Below are 22,526 nucleotides of genomic sequence, written 5' to 3'. Positions count from 1 at the left end.
AGAGCTATCTACTCGGCAAATGGAAACATTGGGTAATTTGCTTAGCGGTGAAATGTTTTGTGGAAGCAGCATTATCTCTTTAACAGTAACAGAGTTGGAAGGGACCTTGGAGGTCATCTAGTCCAACCCCCTGCTCACGCAGGAGACCTGTATTAGGGATTCAAACCACTGAACTGCCAACCTTTCTGATCGACAAGTTCAGTGTTTTAGCCACTGAGCCACCTAGTCAGGCAAAAGGACTGTGTGAGTCCTTATTTTTTCCCCACTAATACCATATCTTCTTAGGCTGCTGTGAATTATAAAAAGTTCATGATGTACTTGTGGAGTTTTTAGTAAAGCCAGGTCCTGGAAGCACGAAGCCGAGAACACCAGCCTGAAGATGACGAATGAGACTTCGTCGAAACGTCGCCAAGACACTTCCAATTTTACGTGGGAGAAGACCCGAATAACCAAAGACCTACATATATATATATATATATATATAGTAAAGCAGGGTGACCTGATAGCCTTAGATAGATAGTGAGTGATGGAGAGGCTATTAAACAATTCCTTCTGGATGATCATTTCTACATGTTCCTATCCTCCTAAATTGACTGTGGCAATGCTTACTTGTTGATCTCCTGGAAAAGCTGTCTATCTTACTTTGTTATCTACTATGACAAAATTGACCCTGGGGAAACTCTTTGATGATACAAGTAGGTAAAGAGGCAGCTAGCCCAGACCACACATGGCAATTCACTGGTGCCACTAATGCAACTTTGTGGCATTTTGTTTTAGTGCCCACAATGGGAGATGGTTTACACAAGAGTGGACCATTATGGGGGAAAAGGGCCCTGTGGTCATAGGAAACGAGGAGTCTGGCTTTGTTCAATCCTGAGCTCTGCCACAAATACATTGGATGCCTGGAGCAAATAGCTATTTCTCAAGAAATCAGCACGATGGTACTATAAGCTTCTATCACGACATTTTACAGGCAAAAATGTTTTGCGTTTTTAAGGATAATGTGGGAATTTTTATATCAAAATATATATTATTCTTTATACTATCTCCATCTTCTCTTAAACATTAGCAGAATCCACAATGGATTGAGAATTGGTGTCTCTGCTAGATAATTGACAGTCAAGCTGAAATAAAGTTAATCAAATAAAAATAGCAAATGGGGAGAAATCTTTTACTCGAATTTCCTCAACCCACCAATGTTACCCAGATCTTATCCTCATATCAAAGGAGAAGGTCTGTAAACACAAAGAGAGTTAATTAAAACAGGTCCCAGCGGAACTGCAGTTTCATAAGTATAAAGATCATAGATGACATGTACTTACACATACCAACATCCCTCAAGTGTCACCCTAGAATCAGCACATATACACTTCCACACCCAGGACAAACTCTGCTATAAAACAATGTATCTGTATATCATTTTCTCTGCAGCTGCCCCAAGGCAAACTTCTTTGCTTTGGGGAATAAATATTTTTCCTTTCCTCACAGCTGTCTGGATTTCATTTTTATTCTTGCACAACCCCTGCTCAAGTTGGAACCCCAAATTATTCTTCAGACAATAATCATAAATACAGTAATCCTATTTTTTACAAAGCCTTCAAAATTCTCTTTCAACACTGCTTTCTAGCCTTTACCTTTGTAGGAAAGGGGAAGAAACCCAGGGTTTCAGGCACTGCTGAAATGACTGCTGCTGTCCTTATATGTATTTATCTTCCTGAAATCATACTTGATAGAACGTATGCTGATGTTACTTGCTTGGACATTGTCACCCAAGGCTGGAGTGAGAATACAGACTATAAGGGCCTGAATGTGTCAAAATAAACTCAGATCAAACCCTTGAAAGATGGAGATTCTGTTTGTCACTGATCAATCTATCAATCAAGAATAGAGCTGGAAGGGACCTTGGAGGTCATCTAGTCCAAGCCGCTGCTCAAGCAGGAAGACCCTGTAACATTTCAGATAGGTGGCTGTCCAGTCATGTCTTAAAAGCCTCCAGTAATGAAGCACCTACACCTTCTGGAGGCAAGCTGTTCTAGCTTGAATCTGATTTCAGTTTTATCTCTGGACAGGGCCACGTTCCTCTAAAGCATGGGTGTCAAACTTGCTGCGTCACATTGCTGCCATGTGATGTTTCATGATGTTTTTCCCATCCATGGAGCTGAGGTGGGCATGGCCCAGTGGTGGGATTCAACCATTTCACACGACTTCGGGCAAACCGGTTGTTAAATTGCTGGCTGGCTCCGCCCTGCCCCTCCCCTCTCTGCTCCTTCCAGAAGTCCCCACACGTCTACAAATATCTGCATAAATAAATAAATATTTTTTTCATGGGGGAAGATTTATGGAATATATACGAAAAACAAAATGAGTACAACCTGTTGTTATACACCAATGTTGCCTGAATAGGAAGATTCTGCTAAATACTCCATTTCATTCTTCCTCTTCCTCCACCACCATCATTACAGTAGACTTTTACAAGGAAATGGAAGGAAATATGTACCAACACCATCATGTAATTCCCTTCCCTGTTTTGTTCTTGATAAGTTTATATATCAGAATATAATTGAATCCGCTTTTCTGCCATTACTCTACTATTCTGAAGTTTAAGCTGTGATCTGCTTAGTAAACTTCCCCAGAAAAAAACACATTAAAAATAAGAAAAAATGCTTAATAATTTTACTTGAGTGTTCACACAGAGCACTCAAGGGAAGCAAAAGAGATAGAGAAAGTCAGAGAAAGATAGGAAGAAAAGAAGCAAGGATTGGGTGCAATGGTTTTATATGTCAACACATTCATTAGCTAGGCTTATAACATGACCACCTCATTCTGCTTCAAATGTCAAATAGGCCAAACTTATAATGGTCCAATGAAGTGACATACGGTGTTTAGAAGAAAAAAATCTATTTAAAAAGGAAATTTGCTATTGATAAGACTGCTTCAAAAAAATAATTTAATATATCCACAGAGAATGTTGCTATTTTTCCTTATGGTTCCCCCCCCCCAAGCAGGGTCTGTCTTTGAACTGTGGTCACCTACCTCTTCCAAAGAAGCTATCAAACATGTCCATGAAGGGTAACTAGTAATACCTATCTGTCATTTATTTGAAAATCTCTGAACAGCCACGAAGTCTCCATAATACTGTTAGCACCATGAAGTTTTCAGGAGTACTTGGCAGTGTGTATGTGTTCTTGAAAGTATGTGTTAAAATAACTAATTTCCTACAGTGGTTCTCACTGTGTTATTTTGAATAGGAAGCAAATGTCAACAGTGTTGAAAATTTAGGAGAGAGGAGAAATCTGGTGAAGAATTATATTGTGCTTGTTTTAATGGGCTACCTAATATATTTTGTTTCTCCCCTTTTGGTTTTCCTTACAGAGATTCACTATATTTGCAGTTGAATTATACTTCAACAGTGGTGGTGGAACAGAATCTTTCCCGACAACAAAAGCAATAATGACGGCAAAGGCAATATTTGATGAACTTCATTGGCATATAGAATAGAATAGAATTTTTTATTGGCCAAGTGTGATTGGACGCACAAGGAATTTGTCTTGGTGCATACACTCTCGGTGTACATTCATCAAGAATCATAAGGTACAACACTTAATGATAGTCATAGGGAACAAATAAGCAATCAAATCATATTAGGAAACAGTCAATATAAATCTTAAGGATACCAGCAACAAGGTTACAGACATACAGTCATAAGTAGGAGGAGATGGGTGTTAGGAATGAGGAGAAGATTAATAGTAATGCAGACTTAGTAACTAGCTTGACAGTGTTGAGGGAGTTATTTGTTTAGCAGAGTGATGGTGTTCGGGAAAAAACTGTTCTTGTGTCTAGTTGTTCTGGTGTGCAGTGCTCTATAGCTCTATTTTCCAAATTCTTGTACCTCCTCTCCCAGTACATATTGCCTGAGGCTGCTGTTCGGCATACATACATATAAATATTCTGAATATCATTTCAAAATAAATTAGGAACAGGGAAAGAGGTAGGCTTAGAAAAACTGGAACCAGAATATTCTTCACATCTCAATGCTAATAGCTTGTCCAAAATACATCTGTTCAAATAGTAAGCAGAAAGCCTTTTGCTTTATCTCTGTGTAATGCCATGCTTTGAGATCTTATTGGTTGCTAGCTTAGACTTTTAAAGCCATGAATGGCTTAGGACCTGGATATCTTCAGGAATACCTATTTCAAATTGTATCTGTCCACCCAATCAGATAGGGAACAAAGGACTCTCTCATTCAGAGTGCTTGTGAGATGGGATTACCATAAAGGATCTTGCATTTGGGCCTTTTCTGTTGACACCCCAGTCCTATTGAACAGTATCCCCCAGTCATTACAATGGTTCCAACTCTTTTGGAATTCAGGGCAGCCATCTAGACTCTGTTGTTTCAAGAAGCCTTTGGGGACCACAGATGGCCCCCTTGCAGATGTCAATTATTTATATGTGGGATTGTTCTTATGACGCATTAGCATTTTTGATTATTAGTATAGGTTATTTATTTGCATTGTTTATTCCTGGTTAGAAAGATAGAGCATATGCCATTTAGAGTTGGCTACGAACCTGTCATATAAGCCTGAGTAATAAATTAATATCCACAGAAACTTTTCTATAAACAGCTGAAAACCCTACCTTCTTCATATAATAACTTGGGCTCAAAACAAAATATTCAGAATATTGTAACAGTAAGAGAATACATAAACATCTAGGCATATTATTCTTATGCAAAAAACCTCCCTTTGGGCAACAGTAATTGGTGAAGCTCCAGAACAGTGGGTCACAAGCAGTCATGGCTCATTAGAATTAAAAAATAACCGAGAGTGTAGCTTCCTATTAAGGTTCTTGTTCATCACAGAAATTGTCCCAAGAGGTCTTTCCCTTGATGAAATCACCTCATGCAGACTACTTTTTATAATCTGTGTTACTATTCTAAACACATATATTACAGAGCCACTTGGCTGAGATGGGCGGCTATCGAAACAGAATTCATTAATTAATTAATGGTAGGTGTCAGCCCCTAATGTTTAATTAACCAAATATGAAAAATAGTAGTTAAACTCAAGTTATAATATAGGGAAATAAATTATTTTCAAATGATAATCTGTAATTGTGTCTTGCTTTCCTGAGGAATATGCAAGGGTTGTCCTTATTTTAAATAACCTATCATGGTTTACAATAAGTAGATGATACCCGACAAAGTACACAAGAACAGAGCAAAATTTAAATGTGATTTAATTTAACTGTAGTGCAGTATAATTTACATTCTATATATACTATATACTATATGTGTGTGTGATTACATCTTATATATGTCCTGATTTTTACCTTCTGTTATATTAAACACATACTATAGGTCAAGTGAAGTCATAATAACCTGAGGAAGGATGGCAAAAGAAAATAAATATCTCCATTATTATTAATTCCTTCTAAGCTCAACCTCTTAACCCACATCAGGAATCTCACTGACCATACCTACTGAACCAGATAAATCATCTTATCTGAGTGGACATAGGTATCGACTAGCCAATACAAGCTGCACACTGTGGAGCACAGCAGTGCTCTCGTACCTTGTGAACCAGCATCATTAGAAATTTAAAACTTCTGGCAAGCCTTTTGGCCATAAAACACATGAGAATATTAACAGAGAATTAATAAGCCTGCTTTTGCTTGGGAAAAAAAAAACACCAACAGAATTCTATGAGATAGTTTCAAGTGCAAAGAAAACTAGAGTTAGGGCCAGTTCTGTTTACAGCGATGGGGATTTATGCTTATTTACTGTCCCTTCCATATTCACCATTTCAGGTCTTACATTTGCTACATGGATAGCAGGTTAAATTGATGGAGATGATTATTTGTCTGACATATAACACTGCAAGCTGGTCTGCCAGATACGGGGTGGGGTGGGGTGTTTGAATACTTGTTCACATAACAGAATAATAATTTTTTAGAGGATCATTGACTGGAAAGACAGATCTAAATTTATTCACTAATTGCCTACTGGAGGGATAGCCAAAGCATTTAATCCAATTTTTTAAAAAGATGGTGACTTGTAAATGTATAGAGAATGTTGGTAATTTCTAGTCAGGGTGACAATTCATAACCAGTTGCAGTTTCTGTATTTCTGTTGCTCATGAGGTAGGGAAGGTTGATTTAGTCTTAATGGTCACATACCTAAAGATTTTTCATTTGCCAATATCTAGGTTGACAATCATTGTTTGTTTTCTAAAAGCCACATCCTCTTTGTAACACCACTGCTTTTCTCCAGTCTTTTCCACGTTCATAATTTCTCTCTTTTGAGTCCTCAGATTTACTCTTTTCCTACATAATTGTAATGGTGAGTTACCTGCAATCTTTTCCTAAATGGAAATTCTCAGCATTTTCAAGTAAGGATTGAAAGACTCAGGCTGAATTCCTGGAATTATTAGTCCCTATAAACTGGGTTCAGTGGATCAATGGTCCAATTCAATGTAAGGAAATTCTGATATCAAGAAGATTCATAATTGTTGGATAACCATTTGTCTGAAGTGGTGTAGGGTTTTCTGCCTGGGCAGAGGGTCGGACTAGAAGTCCTCCAAGGTTCCTTCCAACTCTGTTATTTTATTCTATTCTATTCAAAAAGAGATAGAGCAGTTCACATTCAGTAAATGGGATTACATTTTTATCATAATATTTCACTATAATTCAAATGAAGGATAGGGAAATGTTATTTCCATATGATACAATCATGTTCTCAAAAGTTCATGAATATAAATCTACTCTTTGTCCTTGCCAATACCTCTGAGGACTTTTCCCATGGAACTTTGAAACCTTGGAATTTAACAGAGAATAATCTGTTTGGAATTCAGGAGAATAGGGCTTCTTTTATCTTTAAAAATCAGCAAGGTTTCTACCTTGGTTGTACCAGTGCCATTATACAGATTCAAGGATTGAAAAAGGGTTGGGGCCACTTATCATTGGATTTCTGATGGAATGCATAACTAGGCTTTTATAAAAAGATGGAAACATTAGCATCCCTTTTGGCTATAATATGCAAATAGGCTATTATGGTATTGAAATTGCTGCATGTTTTTAAATGTCTCACTGATCAAATACCTGAAATCAGAAAGACTGGCAATTTAAATTTTTTTAAAAAATCATTTTATTACCAATATTGCCAACATGCAGATTTCCATATTTTTTGTGTACTATGGGAAAAATGAAACCCTATACAGATTGATGATAAACTCTTCATTTTAAAAGATGAAAACTTCTTTGTTTAGTGACACTTTGCAGATTTCATAGACAGTTTTGTGCAGTATTCTTTACAACAAAATAATACCTTTCAGTGTCTACCTAAATCTGTGAGTTCCTTTGAAATGGTCCCATTCCCATGTCTTCCCTTAGTTTTACACTTTGCCAGTTCAAGTGACAGATGAGTGAGTGAGGAGAATTCACGTCAGGCCTTCAACACAACCACTCTACTACTCCTACTTGGCTCTTCCTTCCCTGCCCAAAGTGATATCTTCAACAATATTCTGATTTGGCTGCTTGGAAGGGAGAAATGAGATACTGAGGCCCCTGACTTTCACTTCATAAAGACCAACCAACATTTGGTTCAGTCCTTTCTAGAGAAATCCTAGGTGGCTGATTTGCTTTTTTTCCTACTTTTTCCTGATAATCCTCTGTTAAAATCCACTATTATAATTCCATATAATCCACTGTGTAAAGTATGTGTCTTCTTGTAGAAAGTGGTACTACAATATTTTGGCAGAAAGGGGTCAAAATAAAGAAGTTGGAATACATTAACATTAATGTCTTTGAACATGATGTGATGTTTTTATGATCAAAATCCTGGTAAAGCTCAGTGTGCGAGAGAGAGAGAGAGAGAGAGAGAGAGAGAGAGAGAGAGAGAGAGAGAGAGAGAGAGAGGGAGGGAGGGAGGGAGGGAGGGAGGGAGAGAGAGAGAGAGAGAGAGAAATGGAAGTCACACAATAAAGATACTTTTAGAGGTAACATCACCTAAGCTATGAAATACCCTACAAATATTAATTCAGTTCCTATTTATTTGCCATCTTCCTTTCTTTCATAGGCATGATTGAGGCTGTCTTTAAAACTTATCTGATTTCACCTGCCTGCCACAAGTTTAATATGAATTATGATGGCTGACACATTTAATTTCACTAATGGCTCTATTCCCAATGCACATTTGATAGCTTGTCTTTATAATAATAAAGTTTGTCTCATGTAATGTCCCTTTTATTAAAAACCACAAACTGCTCTGAAACAATTATTTTGTTTTTTGTGGGGGGGAAAATCAGGCTTATTTCTGCTTGGAGAAATTATAGCATAAGAATTGGACTGGTTCCAACTTACTATAGATGAGTATGTTTTTGGAGAGTGAAGAAATAGAGATTCATGAATTTGAAAGGAGATGGTTACTGGTGAGTATCTAGCCCCTTTCTTTATCTCAGCTGAGGGAAAGCTTTATTTTGGGAGGTATGTTGTTTAACTTTTAGCTGCTGAATTAACTGAGGATGTCATCCTATTTACATGAAAAATAAAAATTCATGTGCTTTCATTTCTATCGCAAGATTCTGGGAATCTTTTTACAATTGGTTCAGTAAATCTGAAGAGTAATTACTTGTAGTTTGTAATTGGAGGACACTATTAGCTCAAACATGCATTCAAACTCAAATGATGAGAATGATTAGCTCTTCAAAAATTTATAAGCTTGTTTTGTATGCATGCATGTGAAAGAGCCCCATATGAGTATCAAGTAGCTTGATGTTGATACCAGGCAAAAATCTATAACAAATCGTTTAGTAGTTGTTTATGTGCATGTAGAAAAAAATGCATTCATTAGCAGTGGTTAGCATAGGTTTATCAAAAATAACTTGTCCCTGATTGATTGACCAGTACAGTGGCCAGTTTATTTGACTATAAGAATGAAGTTGTCATAATATACCTAGCTGCCCATCTTATATCAAACTCTGGGCAATTCTCAACCAATAGTTAAAACAACATTGATATATCATTACTAGGTAGAGCATATCTGTTAAAACTATTATGCTACCATAAGATGAATGCAGAGCTGGTTGAACAATTGTATTCAATAAACGAATATTAATAAATGCAGTAAGGAAATAAATAAGAACAGTAAGGAAATGTTGAGTAGTTTACTTCATGGTTCAGTTCTAGATGCTATGCTGTTCAACTTGTTTATAAATGACAAGATTAAAAATGGAATTATCAGATTTGAAGAAAACAAAGAGAAGGGACAAAGCAAAGACTTTGGAGAACAGTATTAAGAATTAGGAGGATCTTGACAAGCTGGAACAATGGGCAGAAACCAAAAACTACATTTGGGATTAATGCAAAATTCTATATTTGGGTAGAAAAAGAAAATCAAAGGCATGAGTATGGGATGCTGGGAACCATATCAGGCCAAATATACAGAAAGGATCTAGGCATCTTGGTGGAATACAGTTCTCCTTCACAAGGGGAAGACGAGCCAACAGTGTGATACAGTTGCAAAGAAAGCAGATGGAAATATAAGCGGCATCAACAGAAGTACATTGTCAAAATTGAAATAAGTCACTGCCCCTTTTTGTTTTGCATTTCTCAGGTTGCATTTACAATAGTGTTCCATTTCTGGTCAATGCATTTTTGGAAGGACATTAATAGACTGAAACATTTCCATAAAGCAGCAACCAGGATCAGGGTAGGTTCTACTTACCTTTACTACCGGTTTGTAATGGGAGCATGCACAGATAGTCAATTATGACATCGGGGCAGTTGGGCAGAGCCCAACCGCTTTTACTATCAGTTCTAAAGAACCGGATAGAAACGGGAGCAACCCACCACTGACCAGGATGCTAAAAGACATGGAAGGGGGGGAAAAAGTTTTGCATACAAGTTGCAGGATTGGGTAGGTTCAACAAGGAGAAGACTGCAGCATGAGTGCTGTCTTTGAGTATCTGAAGGGCTGCTGTGGAAAAGATGGGCCAGAATTGGTCATAGCTGTTTTTGAGAAGCCAAGACAAGAAACAATGGGATTCAATTGTGTTTTGGTAGTTTCGGTTAAATAAGAGGAAAATTTTCCTAACAGTATTAGGCACCCACCCAATACATCAGAAAAGACCATGAGCAATACAGAAGAAGATAAAGTGCTTTTGATCACAAGGTAAAGAACTGGGGAAAAACCTCATTCTGTTGTTTTTGTGACACTTTCTGATGCATTGCTGTTGCTTTACTGTGTCTGTGTGAGAACAGTAAAGGAGCAATGAAAATTAAATGCCTTCACTTTTACATTAAGGGAAGCAATATTTTCCTATTACGGCTGACATGCCCATGCCCCAGCATAGTATAGCAACAATTAACATTTATTTGGGGATGAAGGGTTGCAAAATGAATGGATTTTGACTTTGCTTTGGTTTTTGACCTTGTAATGTTTACACGCTACATATTTTGATCTCCCTTCCCCATTAAAATTGTGGAAACTGCTTTCAGTTTTCAGTGAGAGGTGATTCTAAGGTTGGCAAAAGGGGGACCCTTGCTTAAAGGCTGATTAGAGCATCCAAGCATGTGGGCCAGCATACAGCTTCTAATCATCCTTGCTTAAAAGTTAGAAAGAGATGTACAGAAAAAGACATAACGTTTGTTCTAAAGAGACTAAAAGGATCTGTCATCTCTTTTTGATGCTTGGGTCAATAAAGATGTTCAGAGAAAGCTATAAATTTGAGGATCACAAATAAGACCTTTGTGCAGGATTTACTATCTATTCTAGTGCAAGTATCATTGCAAGTTGATGTGAAATAAATGCATTGGTGCCTGTTTAATTGGAAAAGAAAATCACTTTTTTTTCTATGCAAGAAGCTGCAGCCAACCTTAGATTTGTCAGAAAAATTGCCTTTTACATATTTAAAGAAGTGTTTCATCCATTCAGAACTATCTAGTAGTTCTGAATGGAACATATTACAATCCAAGATGATAATTAAAAACAAATATCCTACGTAAAATATTTAGGGAAATTGATATGAACATACGATCTTTACTTTATTTCTGAAAATAGTATGTTAGATTCTTTATTCTTCTGAATTTTAAAATATATTCATAATCAACCACAATTACCTAGAAATTAGTAGTTTGCTTGCCACCATCCACTCCATCTCACAGAATAGCAGCATTTCTCTCCCCCCCTCTCTCTCTCATTCCCCGCTGCCTGTCTGTCTGTCTATCTCTTTCTCTCTCTCTCCCTCCTCCCTGTGTCCGTTTGTCTGTCTCTCTCTCTCTGTGTAAAAGAAAAAGAAGAAAAGGGAAACGGAGAAACAGTTTCTGACATCTAATCAGATCTGCTGTATTGATTTCTTTATAGCTTCAGCTTGGAACAAATCAGCAAAACAACCAAATTATTATCCAGAACTGACTTTCCCCCAAACCATATCAGTTCAAAAGCAAGTCACAAGTGTGCACAGACACAAATATATACCTCTAACGTACGCGCACACATGCACACACACACTTTCAAAGCAGATTCTCATTCGGAAACACTAAACCAAAGATAAACTTCTGCTCTCATGAGGGAGATTTCAGTGACCACATGGTTTCCCTTTCCAACAATATTAGAATTCCAGAGCAAATCAGAGAACTAATGAGTTGTTCATGCTTGACAGCAGCTGCTCAATTAACCAGGACAAGTGCACCCACCCTTCTATAATGCCAAGCTACCTTACATGAGAAAGAGAGAGATAAATGAGAGGTTGCTGGTTGAGTGAGGAGGGGCAGAGGTGACCCTGGAGGTGATTGCTGTGTTCTCTAAATAATAAAGCTCATTTTTAAGAACAAAAAGGGTTCTTAAAAGAAATCTGTCGATGGCTCTCAAGGAGCAACTACAAAGTCTCATGATATCTTGAAGTTAACCCCAGCCTCCTCTTGGAAACAGCCCAAAACTGCATAAGAGTTCACACAGCTGCTTCTGTTAATTCTTGATGTCATAAAATCAAATATGTGTAACTCTTTAAACTAGCTCATACTTTATGCTATAATGTAGTTTTATCTAGTTATACATGTAAGATTCCAGTTCTAAACTATTCTGGTGTTCCTTGGGACATTTCATCTTTTCCTCTGGCTGTAGGTTTTAGGGCTGGTCTGAATCTGGAACAGTTCCTCTTCCATAAGAATCGCTTTTGGAAACCACTTTCAGAATGGTACATTTTAGAAGGAAAAACAGTCTTCTGGGAAACACTTGAACTGGAACAATTCCTTTTAACCATAGTTGGCTTACACTATCTGTTATGGCATTAACTATGTATTTATTGGTTTATTTGTATGATTTAGAGGCTGCTCAACTCCAAACACTTGGGAAGCTTACAACTTTAAAATCTACAGGGACTTGTCCATGCTATCTCTGAGAATTGTTCGTGACGGAACTGAAGGGAACCCCCCCCCCCCATCCTTCCATTAACTTTCCTTTTTGGAGATATTTTTTTCCATTGGCTCTCTTTCTAATATCAACTATGTTTTTATATCACCTGGTCATTAACGAAGCTCCCAAAGATATAACTACATTTATGTCTTGAGCAAACAGGAAATGACTTATGTCATATCAACGAATAATACATTTATTATTGAGTAAACTTTCATAGACCACAGTCCCATTTCATCAGAGGCCATGAAGGTCTAATGCATGAAATCAGTTCTTTGTGACCATATTCTGCAAACCAACTTCAATCTCTTGTTTCAGAATCCATTTTACAGTTTACATCACTGTACATGTAATGGGACACTCTGAGGAATACAAGAAGGAAGAGGGGAAATAACTTTTCAGAAGGGTAAAGGAAGAGAGAAGATGGTAAGTTTTGATGCTTGGCAGGCAACTAATATGCCTGAATGGCATTTCATTTAGTGCATGTTTTCTGTTGATTCAGTAGTGTAATGCACATATGCGTGCAGTCTGCTTCTTAGCATCCAGCTGTAATCTGAGCCTTGCCTCATCTCTTTAAACCGAATGTGATGTTATTTGCTCTGCGATATTGCTAGTGGGGGAAATTTAGACAACACAATTGAGGGCATTTGCTTGACTTTCTCCAAGTTTTTAGAATATGTTTCTTTCTCTCTCTGCAGTTGCAAAGCAGGGAATTGAAGAAAAAGCAAACACTGGAATCAGTAATGCGTTCTGGCTATAAACATCCTCTTTGAGGATAGCAGTCCAGAGAAGGGGGCTGATAGTAAAATTATCTTTTCTCTTAATCTGCCCATCTCACATTTAAAAAACCAAAGTACCTATGTTATTCCTGAATTTTTTTCCTGATGATTTGGTATCTTGGCAAAAAGAGTTTAATTCAATATATATGGACACCAGTCTCTCATAAGTGTCTCTGGTTGGGGAACACAGTTAAAATGTCAATGTATTAATACAAAATGAAATTTAAAAATATGAGTAAACAAACATACAAACAAATCAGAGAATAACCATCAATAATAATTAACAATATCTCACGGGCTTTCCTAACCTCTTAACCTGTATGCTTGGGAGAACAGCCAGATCTTAAAAGCTTTCTGAAAAGCTGCCAGGTTGGGGTCAATCAAATCTTGGGGGGTGGGGGGGAGGGAAACAGTATTACACAGCAACAGAAAAGTTGTGCTCTTTGATCCCACTAGATGACAATTTAATAGAGGAGAGTCAGAGCATGCCCCTCCTGCCAGACCTGATGTGGCAGGAAGAGACAATCAGAGAAAAGCAGTTATTCAAATATCTTGGCCCCAGACTGTATATATAGACTGTACAGTTGCCCATCTCAAACCAATTTTAGCTCAGTAAAATATAAGGCGTTTTTTTTTACTGAGAAAATTAGAACTAGGATGGCATCAACGAGAAGGCAAAAAAAAAATCCATTTGCTCCATTTTTATTTTATTTTATTGTGTTGTATTGCATTGCTTTGCATGGCATGGCATTGCATTGCATTGTTTTTTTTAAAAAAAATTACTTTATCAGTTTTGATAGCTGTTACTGATTCCTTAAGATAATTAAATAAATGTAAAACCTTGAAGATCTTGAAATTTAATATTGAATATGTCCCCTTAAGAAAAGAAGATGGAATGTGAAAAAAAAGATAATATGACAGAACAAATCCAAGCTCATAGACTACTTAAATCAGCAAAATAACCAAATATTGATAATCATATGTCAGACAACAATCATATGTTGAGGACCCAGTTTGTGGGGGCAATAAGCTGACTTTGTATAAATATATAAAAGTATGAAGGCTATTGCTTAACGCATTGTAAGCCGCCCTGAGTCTCTGGAGAAGGGTGGCATATAAATCAAATTAAAAAAAAAAAAAAGAAAGAAAACTGTAAGTAAATCTAGCAACAACAACAACAACAACAACAAACCTCTAAGTTACACCTCAAAGATTCTGAATTGAGATTTGGAAAAATACTTAAAAACAAACTTTTGTCCTCATGAAGAGTTAACCCATTAGAATTGTTCCCTGCTTTGGTTAGCTTCCTCTTCTGAAATAGCAGCTGCTTCTGCAGCATATTTATTTTTGGTGAAGGACAAGCAATTTATGCAGCCTTCAAAGGAATTTATGGCAGACCTCATTGCCAGATAATACTTATTGACTGCATAAACAGTAATTTCTATCTTTAAATTTTTAATATCTGTTTTGGGGGGAGGAGTAAAAATGATCTCAAGTCAAGCTTGGTGACTCCATGAACACATCAATGGAATTTTCATGGCAAAAATATGGAAGTGGCTTAGTGTTTTTTTTTTTTCTTAAAAAAAAAGTCAATTGATCGCCATCTTTAGGATTTCTTAGGGTTATCCATTTGAGTAACAACCAAGTCTACCCTGCTTAGCTTTGTTTAAGATCAACCACATTCATCTAGGTGGATTCAATCTTCAATTTACTTTTGGTTTGGGTCATTGGTTGGAACAAGCCAAACTCTATTCTGCTCTGTGCGGAACTTAAAAGCTAAACTTAGCTTTATTGGCATCCTGGGAAATATTAGGAACCACCTTTGTTAAGGGATCAATGCTAATCTAAGTCAGTTTAAAGTCTCCAGGGCTAGATGAATTAACCATAGGGCAGTGATGGCTAACCTTTTCTGGACTGAGTGCCCAAAGTGTGCACCTGAACTCCCAAAATGCAATATGTGCGTGACCCCACACATGCACCCTGCCCCACGCCCCGTGCATGTGCACGTGTCCCCTGCATGCACCCATCCCCCACGCATGCACCCATGGCCCCTGCACATGTCCCACCCCCTCCCACACATGTGTGTGCACCCACACGTGCCCCCCCACGCATGCACAGCAGAGATCCGACGACTAGCTGGCTGGCAGGAGGCACGCACGCACATGTGGTGGAGCTGAACTGGGGCAACGGCTCGTGTACCCACAGAGAGGGCACTGTGTGCCACCTGTGGCATGCATGCCATAGGTTCACTATCATGGCCCTAAGGGATTGAACAAGCAAAGGTAATTGCAGAACTACTCCTTGTAGTCTTTTAAAGACTTAGAGGAGGGCAAACATTGTTCCTATTTTCAAAAAAGGGTAAAAGCAGGATCCAGGGAATTTGGGTAAGCTTCACTATCCAAAGTGACTCTGGGCAGCTTGCAATAGCATAAAAACCTAAATATAAAAATATATTAAAATTAATAACAATTGAACAAAGGTTAAAAAGAAAGAGCATGGACAGCAGAGAGGGTGAGCTTTTGTGTCTCACTCAACCAACCACCTCCAGCATAGTGTGCCCCATTGAGGCCCCAAATGAACAGGCAGAGCCATGTTTTAAAGCCCTTCATGAAAGCCAGAAAGGTAGAGATGGATCTCACCTCTGGTAGCAAGATGTTCCAGAAAGTAGGGGCCACAGCAGGGAAGGCTCATCTCGTAGACCCTTCCTTGAACAATGGGTCCACAGAGGGCCTCTTCTACTGAAGTGAATAGGGGGAGCCAATTTCTTTGGGGCAAGATGGCTCCTCAGATAACCTGGTTCCATTCCATTAAAATCTTTAAAGGTGATAACCAACACTTTGAATTGGTTCCATTACTTTAATAGTAGTTAAACTATAACAATAACTAGTCTTACTTTAGTTAAAATAATTTAATTATATTTACAAGGAGAAATGTAAAGTCATGGGTCTAGGTAAAAAATATGTATAGGAGGGAGCAAATCTGGCTCAAAAGTAGCACATGTGTGAAAGACTTGGGTGAACTAGTGGATCACATACTCAATGTGTCCAAACACTGTAATGCAGTTGCAAAGAACACAATGATATCTTAAAGAATATTAAGTGAAACATAGAGTTTAGACTGTGGGAAATAATTATTTCATTCTACTCTGCCTTGGTTAGCTTTCACCTGTAATATTGAATTCAGTTCTATACATCCAGTTTTTGTGTTTTTTTAACTGGAGTAAGTCTGGAAAAGATCTGCTAGGGTGAAGAAATGACTGGAAACCAAATCCTAGAGGGACGCTTAAAAGACTTAGCTTGTAGAAGAGAAATTTGAGAAGGGACATAATGGCTGTCTTCAAATAGCTGAAGGGCTGTCATATTGCAGAGGATTTGAACTTACTCTCACTTGCTTCAGAGGGTAAGACTAGAGCTAATGGGATGAAACTTCAAGGATGTAGATACACTTTAGTTATTAGAAAGAACTTCTTGACAGTAAGAGTTTGTTGATCAATGGATTAGGCTATTGCAAAGAGTGATTTCTTCCTCTTCACTGGAGATTTTTGAACAGAGGTCAGATAAATTATTTATCATGAACAATTCTGCAGTGTTCAGGAGTTTGGACTTGATGAGCTCTTAGGTCACTTCCCACTTTATGATTCTATGTTATATATAAAAATGTTACTATAGAAATAAACCTTATTATTAAATCATATTATGGGGTAACCACATTTAACAATAGCCAATAAATTGTTTGGGGTTTTCTTTCAGGGAGAGAAATAAGCTGGCAATTTTTATAATTAATTTAAATCCACTTGGTGGTTATGAAGGTGTTTCACATTTTTTTGGTGTAGAGATTAAAACTGAATTCAGTTTATCACTAGGTGTGTTGAATAATTCATTTAATTTAAACATTTATTGGGGTATGCTTCCAATGCGTTGACATTTTGCATGAGTTCCTATTATTAAGATCTCAAGGGTATGGAAGTATATATAAGCCCCATTCCTTCTGGCATTTTGCATGACTGTTAAGTCCTTCCTATTCTATGGGATATGGGAACCTTTGTATTACTAATGATGTTGTTGATTTTAATTTTCTCTTGAATATATATTGCCCAGAGTCATGAGTGGTTGGAGTGATTCATAGTTATTCCAAGTAGGCTAATGAATAATATCTTTTGGAATATGGGCTCAAATATTATGTTCTTGTATTTTGTATTCTGTATCTTGTATTTTATGTACATTGGAAATCTCCAAGGACATTTAATAAGGATCGGTCATATCACAACAAAAGGTTTAAAAATAAAGGCTTGATTGTAATAACTATCATTTGGAGATGCAGTTCACAAGTTGCAACATTAACACACATAGTCTGGGCATGTCCTATTACTGACACAATTTGGACTTAACTCCACAGAACTGTTAATGCTTTGTGACATTCACAGAGTTGTAAAGGAATTATTTAGGCCCCTAAATCTAACCTCTTGTCCAGTACAGGAATCAGAATTAAAGCTTACCTCTAGCTGCCACCTGAACATAAACTCTAAAAGGGAGGTCATCTGGTTCTATTGTAAACTGCTCTTAATTAATTTCCCCTCTAACATCTAATTTCAATCACTATTTTATATCACACACTGCGGAATGTTGGAGAATACCTCTTGACTTTATTATATTTGAAGAGTGTAATCACATGCTCGGACCATCCTCCTTTTCCTAGCTCTTTCAAATTCTTTTCATAGGACAAAGTTTTTAATCCTCTGATCACCCTCACTGCTTTTTTTTTGAGCCAATTCCAGTTTGTCTGGGTTCTTAGAATGTGGTATTCGGAAATGGACACAATACTCAAGATGGGCTCTGTCTCAATGCACAATAAAGTGAATGATTAATTTTTGTGATCTAGAAACAGTTAAGACAGCCTCAAATTGCATTTGTCTTCTGTGCAGTCACAACACATTGTGTTGATTCATATCCAACTTGTAATCAACTATGATTACAAGTTGTTTCACAAGTTTTGTCACCAAGCTACGTATCCCCCATCCTACACCTGTGCATCTGATTTATGCTTATTAAATTACTTTTTCCTCTATTAAATTTTATTGAGTTTTTCATTTATCAAACTCTCAAGATGTTTTTGAATTTCATTTCTATTTTCTATTCCACCCAAGAAATAAGGGATTGCCACTGAGTCTTTCCTGAGATAGTTTTCAAGATATTTCCATTTTCTTGTAATGCCACTCACATATTACTAGTTTATTAAACTGCCATAGGGTACTTTCTCAAATACTTAGTTGACATCAAAATATGTTATTAATATTATGTTCCCACAATGTGCTAAAGAAGTTAACCAATAAAAAAGTTGCCAAAATTCATTTTTAACAAATCCATGCTGACCACTAATAGCTGCTGCATTGTCTTCAAGGTACTTACAAAACAATCTGTTTATGATCTCTTATAGAATCTTCCTGGGTGTGGTTGTTAGACAATATCCCTGTTCCCCCCAATACCATTTTTGCAGATTGGGACCATATTTACATTCCTCCAAAAATCTAACACATCTTCAGCTTTCCAGAATTTTCATGGATAAGATACTAAGGTTCAGCCAGACCGTTACCAACGTGTTCTGCATGCAAATCATTTGGCCTTGGAGATTTAAACCAATTCAGAATACATAGATATTCCTGATTATGTTTATATTCTTCTTAAGCATCAGTCCTGTCCATCCTAGTTCTTCACAACTGTATGTTGGAAAATACTGAAAAAATATTTTCAGTATTTGTATCTAGTACCCTTTGCTGAAAAGGTACTAGATCAACCATTCACAATTTTTTTTACAAAGAAGTAAACTTTTGAACAAGCTGCTTTGTTTTGGATATATGTTTACAAAGTTTTTAATTTCCTTTTTTCCTTTAATTTTAATTATGTCATATTATTAATAAAATTGCATGTATATATTCTAATATGTAGAAATATTCTATTTCTATTATCTAGTAAACTTGGATATCATAAAATAATGTTAAAATATTTCTTCTATTCTCTGTAACTGTTATGGATTCAGGGCAGATGTGGGTTTCTTGGACATGCAGAAAGCAACACAGTTGGCATTTTAATTGACATCAAAAGAACTTGGGCCATTCAAGGACACACAGGATATCTTTACAGAGTGACATGCTCACAAAGCAGAGATTAAATAGTCATCCCTTTCCCCACTCATCATGGGCAGACAGTTCATAAATTATGTTTGGTCAGATACCAGTGAACATATTCAGGTCTCTATAATAGCACAAGCATTGGGATATAACTGGGAAATGTTCTTAGGACAGTTTCTGAGTTGAGTATTCTACTGCCTTATGTTAAAATTGTATACTATATTATATATCATGTAAAATTATATATTCCATTATAACATTTTTAACCATTAAATCTGAGATTTAAACTTTTCTGACTCTGTGGAAGTACAAGATCTAGTAACTCAAACATACCCTTGTCTGCACACTACTTTTGTTATTAAGGGGAAACAAAACAAAATTATCTAGTATGCAAAGTCAGTAAAGATATATAGGCTGCATCAAAGAGAATATGTTCCTCATTTATACTCACACTGTACGTTGAGTTGCACCAGGGCTTCTCGAGGTCTAATGTTGAAGCCATTGTATCTGGCTGTCTGGCATTTGTAAATCCCACTCATTTTTTGAGTCACCTTCTCAAAATGCAGCTTCCCATCATTAGTCTCCACTGTCATGGTCCCTGAAGGCATAGGAGCCTCTTTATCAACTCTGGACCAGATGATAGGAGGTTTGGGTTTCCCTCGGACTTCACACTGTAACTCTGCTCTCGAATCTTCACGGACAGTAATGATGGATTGACCCTTGGGTACCATGATAGTTGGAGGCACTATTGGGAAAAAGATGACAAGAAAGAACAACTATTCAACCGCAATGTTTAAGAGTTAGCTTAGTGATGTGTGTATGTAAAAGATTGCTGAAGTTGAAGTCAAGCATATTTAATTCTTTGACTTTGTTATTTTAAACAAGACTGATTCAGTCAATCACCATCATTATTTATTCTATATGCTATCACAGAATTTGGCTTCTGCTTGGCATAAGAAGAAAGCCTTCCTCATTCTGTTAATCCCATTTTTAAAAAAGAGGAGAAAGAACCCATCTAACTACATACCAGTCAGCTTAACGTTGTTTTTCAACACTCTGGAACAGATTATTAAGCAATTGATTAGAAAAGAATGCACTGCTTGGTAAAACCAACATGAGCTTATCAAGAAGAAATCACAACAAACCAATGTGATATTTTTGATAGAGCTACGATAGGCCAGCAGTGTGTTCTGCAAAAATTCAACAATATTTTTCATGAGATTCTACTGTGGAGTATGGCAAAATATGGGCTGGACTATGGTATTCTTAGATTGATACAGAGCTGGTTGAACAATTGTATCCAATGAGCCTATGTCAATGGCTACGTTAATAGATATAATAGTGTCAAGATCAAAAGAAATCACAGTATACTTAGAACATAACTAGAATTCTATGTTCTATTTTGGACACTACATTTTAGGAAAACATAAAAAAATTGGAGGCATTCCAAGGAAGAACTAGAATGATAAGAGACATGAAAGAAAAAAAAATATTGTTATTTATTGATTAGTCAACCAGATGTTTAGGTTGGATTTGGCATTTTTATCTACCTATTGAGCCTTCTGATGGACTTGGGACAGGCAGATATTGTTTTATGATGTTAAAGGCATTGTCGCAGGATGTAAACTGTTCCAAGTAAAGCTGCCTTTTGCAATTGACCAATGGTGATTTTGTCAGTGCTGATGATGTTCACATTGTGCTGCAGATGTTTTGGGATTGCATCCAAGGCATTTATTATTATTGATACTATATTTGTTTTCTTTTGCCACAGGCATTCTATTTCTGTCTGCTGGTCTTTGTATTTTAAGATTTTCTCGTTCTTTCTCTTCTCTTCTGCTGTCTCTAGGCACTTCAACTTCTGTTATTCCAACTTTATTGTTTTTCTTATCAATAATTTTATGTCTGGGATGTTATGTGGCAGGGGCATGTCTGTTTGCATTCTAAAATCCCAAAGCACTTTAGCTTCTTCATTTTCTAATTTGTTGTCTATTTTGTGGTCTCACCAGTTTTTGCTTGGTGTTGGTGCATGGTATTAACTTGAAGATATTCCAATGCCCTTTTGTCATGCTGTTGTTTGTAGTCAGTCTATACCAGGGGTGTCAAATTTGATTCCATCCTGGGCCGCATCAGGAGTTTGCTTGCCTTTGGGGGGCTGAGGTGGATGTGGCCTGGTCGTCGTGGCTAATTGGGTGGGAGTGGCTGGTCCCGGGGCAGCAGGGGCCAGTCCCTCACTGTCTCCGGGACGGCTCCACAGGCCAACTCTGTGGCCTATCACGGGCTGAATCCATACCATGGGCCATGCGTTTTGACACATCTGGTCTATATGATCTTCTTGTGGCACCTAACTAGTTGGTCCACTGTTTGTTTGGTTTCTTTGCAGAGTTGGCATTTGCTATCTGTTTCTGTCTTCTCAATTCTGGCTTTGTATGTATTTGTTCTTGAGGCTTCATCTTGTGCAGGCAGGATTAGTCCCTTTGTCTTTTTCTTTAACTTGATTTTAGCCATTGACAGGTCTCATTATCTGCTTTGTCTGCTAGGTTTTTAATGTATTGGCAATATGATACTTTGCCTTGCCATGCCATGTCTCTTTTCTATTCTTCATTTTGTTTATTATTGTAATGTTATATAGCAATTATAATATTGTAATATAACATTATACTATTATAAAATACATTATAATAAATTATTATTTTAAATGTATTGGCCTCCAACTCCAATGGCTTCCAGTGGATGAGGAACTCCTCTGGATGGAGGTTTTAGTCTGGAGCAGAGAAAAGATTGTGAAGACATGAGAGCTGAGCTAGATGACCTTCAATGTACCTACCAACCCCTTTATTTCAATGATTGAAAATGCTGTAAAATTTTGTCACCTTATGAAGCAGTCTGTAACTCATTCCCATTGGCTCAAGTCCAAATGTCTTGCATACAAAGAATGAATTTGTTCTATCATCTTTCTGATTGTTCCATAGAATGTATTGCTTCTTAATTTTACTTTCCTCAATTCCTCCAACTTTCAGAACTTTCTCTTCATAATCTTCACCATCTTCTCTGCCCTCTTTTTAAGATTATAATTAGGGGATACAGATTTTTCAGGGCTGCCTACTCCTATTTGTTGATCTCCAAATATATTTGAACTATAACTTTTTTTTTCTCACTAGAAAAATTCCAGGAGTTGTATACCTCAGTAAAACTGGTATTTCATCTGTTGGGAAAGGTT

General features: G+C 37.1%; 1 protein-coding gene across 1 annotated transcript in view; it reads right to left on the bottom strand.

Moving 5' to 3' along the window:
* Positions 1 to 22,526, bottom strand: part of MDGA1 (MAM domain containing glycosylphosphatidylinositol anchor 1) — a 307,118-nt gene that overhangs the window by 124,580 nt on the left and 160,012 nt on the right. Inside the window, exon 8 of the mRNA XM_070949906.1 lies at positions 19,761 to 20,054. Coding sequence (XP_070806007.1) covers positions 19,761 to 20,054 — 294 coding nt within the window. The remainder of the gene's footprint in view (positions 1 to 19,760; positions 20,055 to 22,526) is intronic.

This window comes from Pituophis catenifer, unplaced genomic scaffold (genome assembly GCF_029215685.1).
Source record: "Pituophis catenifer annectens isolate HBS135680 unplaced genomic scaffold, rPitCat1.0.hap2 SCAF_1, whole genome shotgun sequence".
Taxonomy (NCBI): Eukaryota; Metazoa; Chordata; class Lepidosauria; order Squamata; family Colubridae; genus Pituophis; species Pituophis catenifer.
This window is presented reverse-complemented; position numbering and strand designations above follow the sequence as displayed.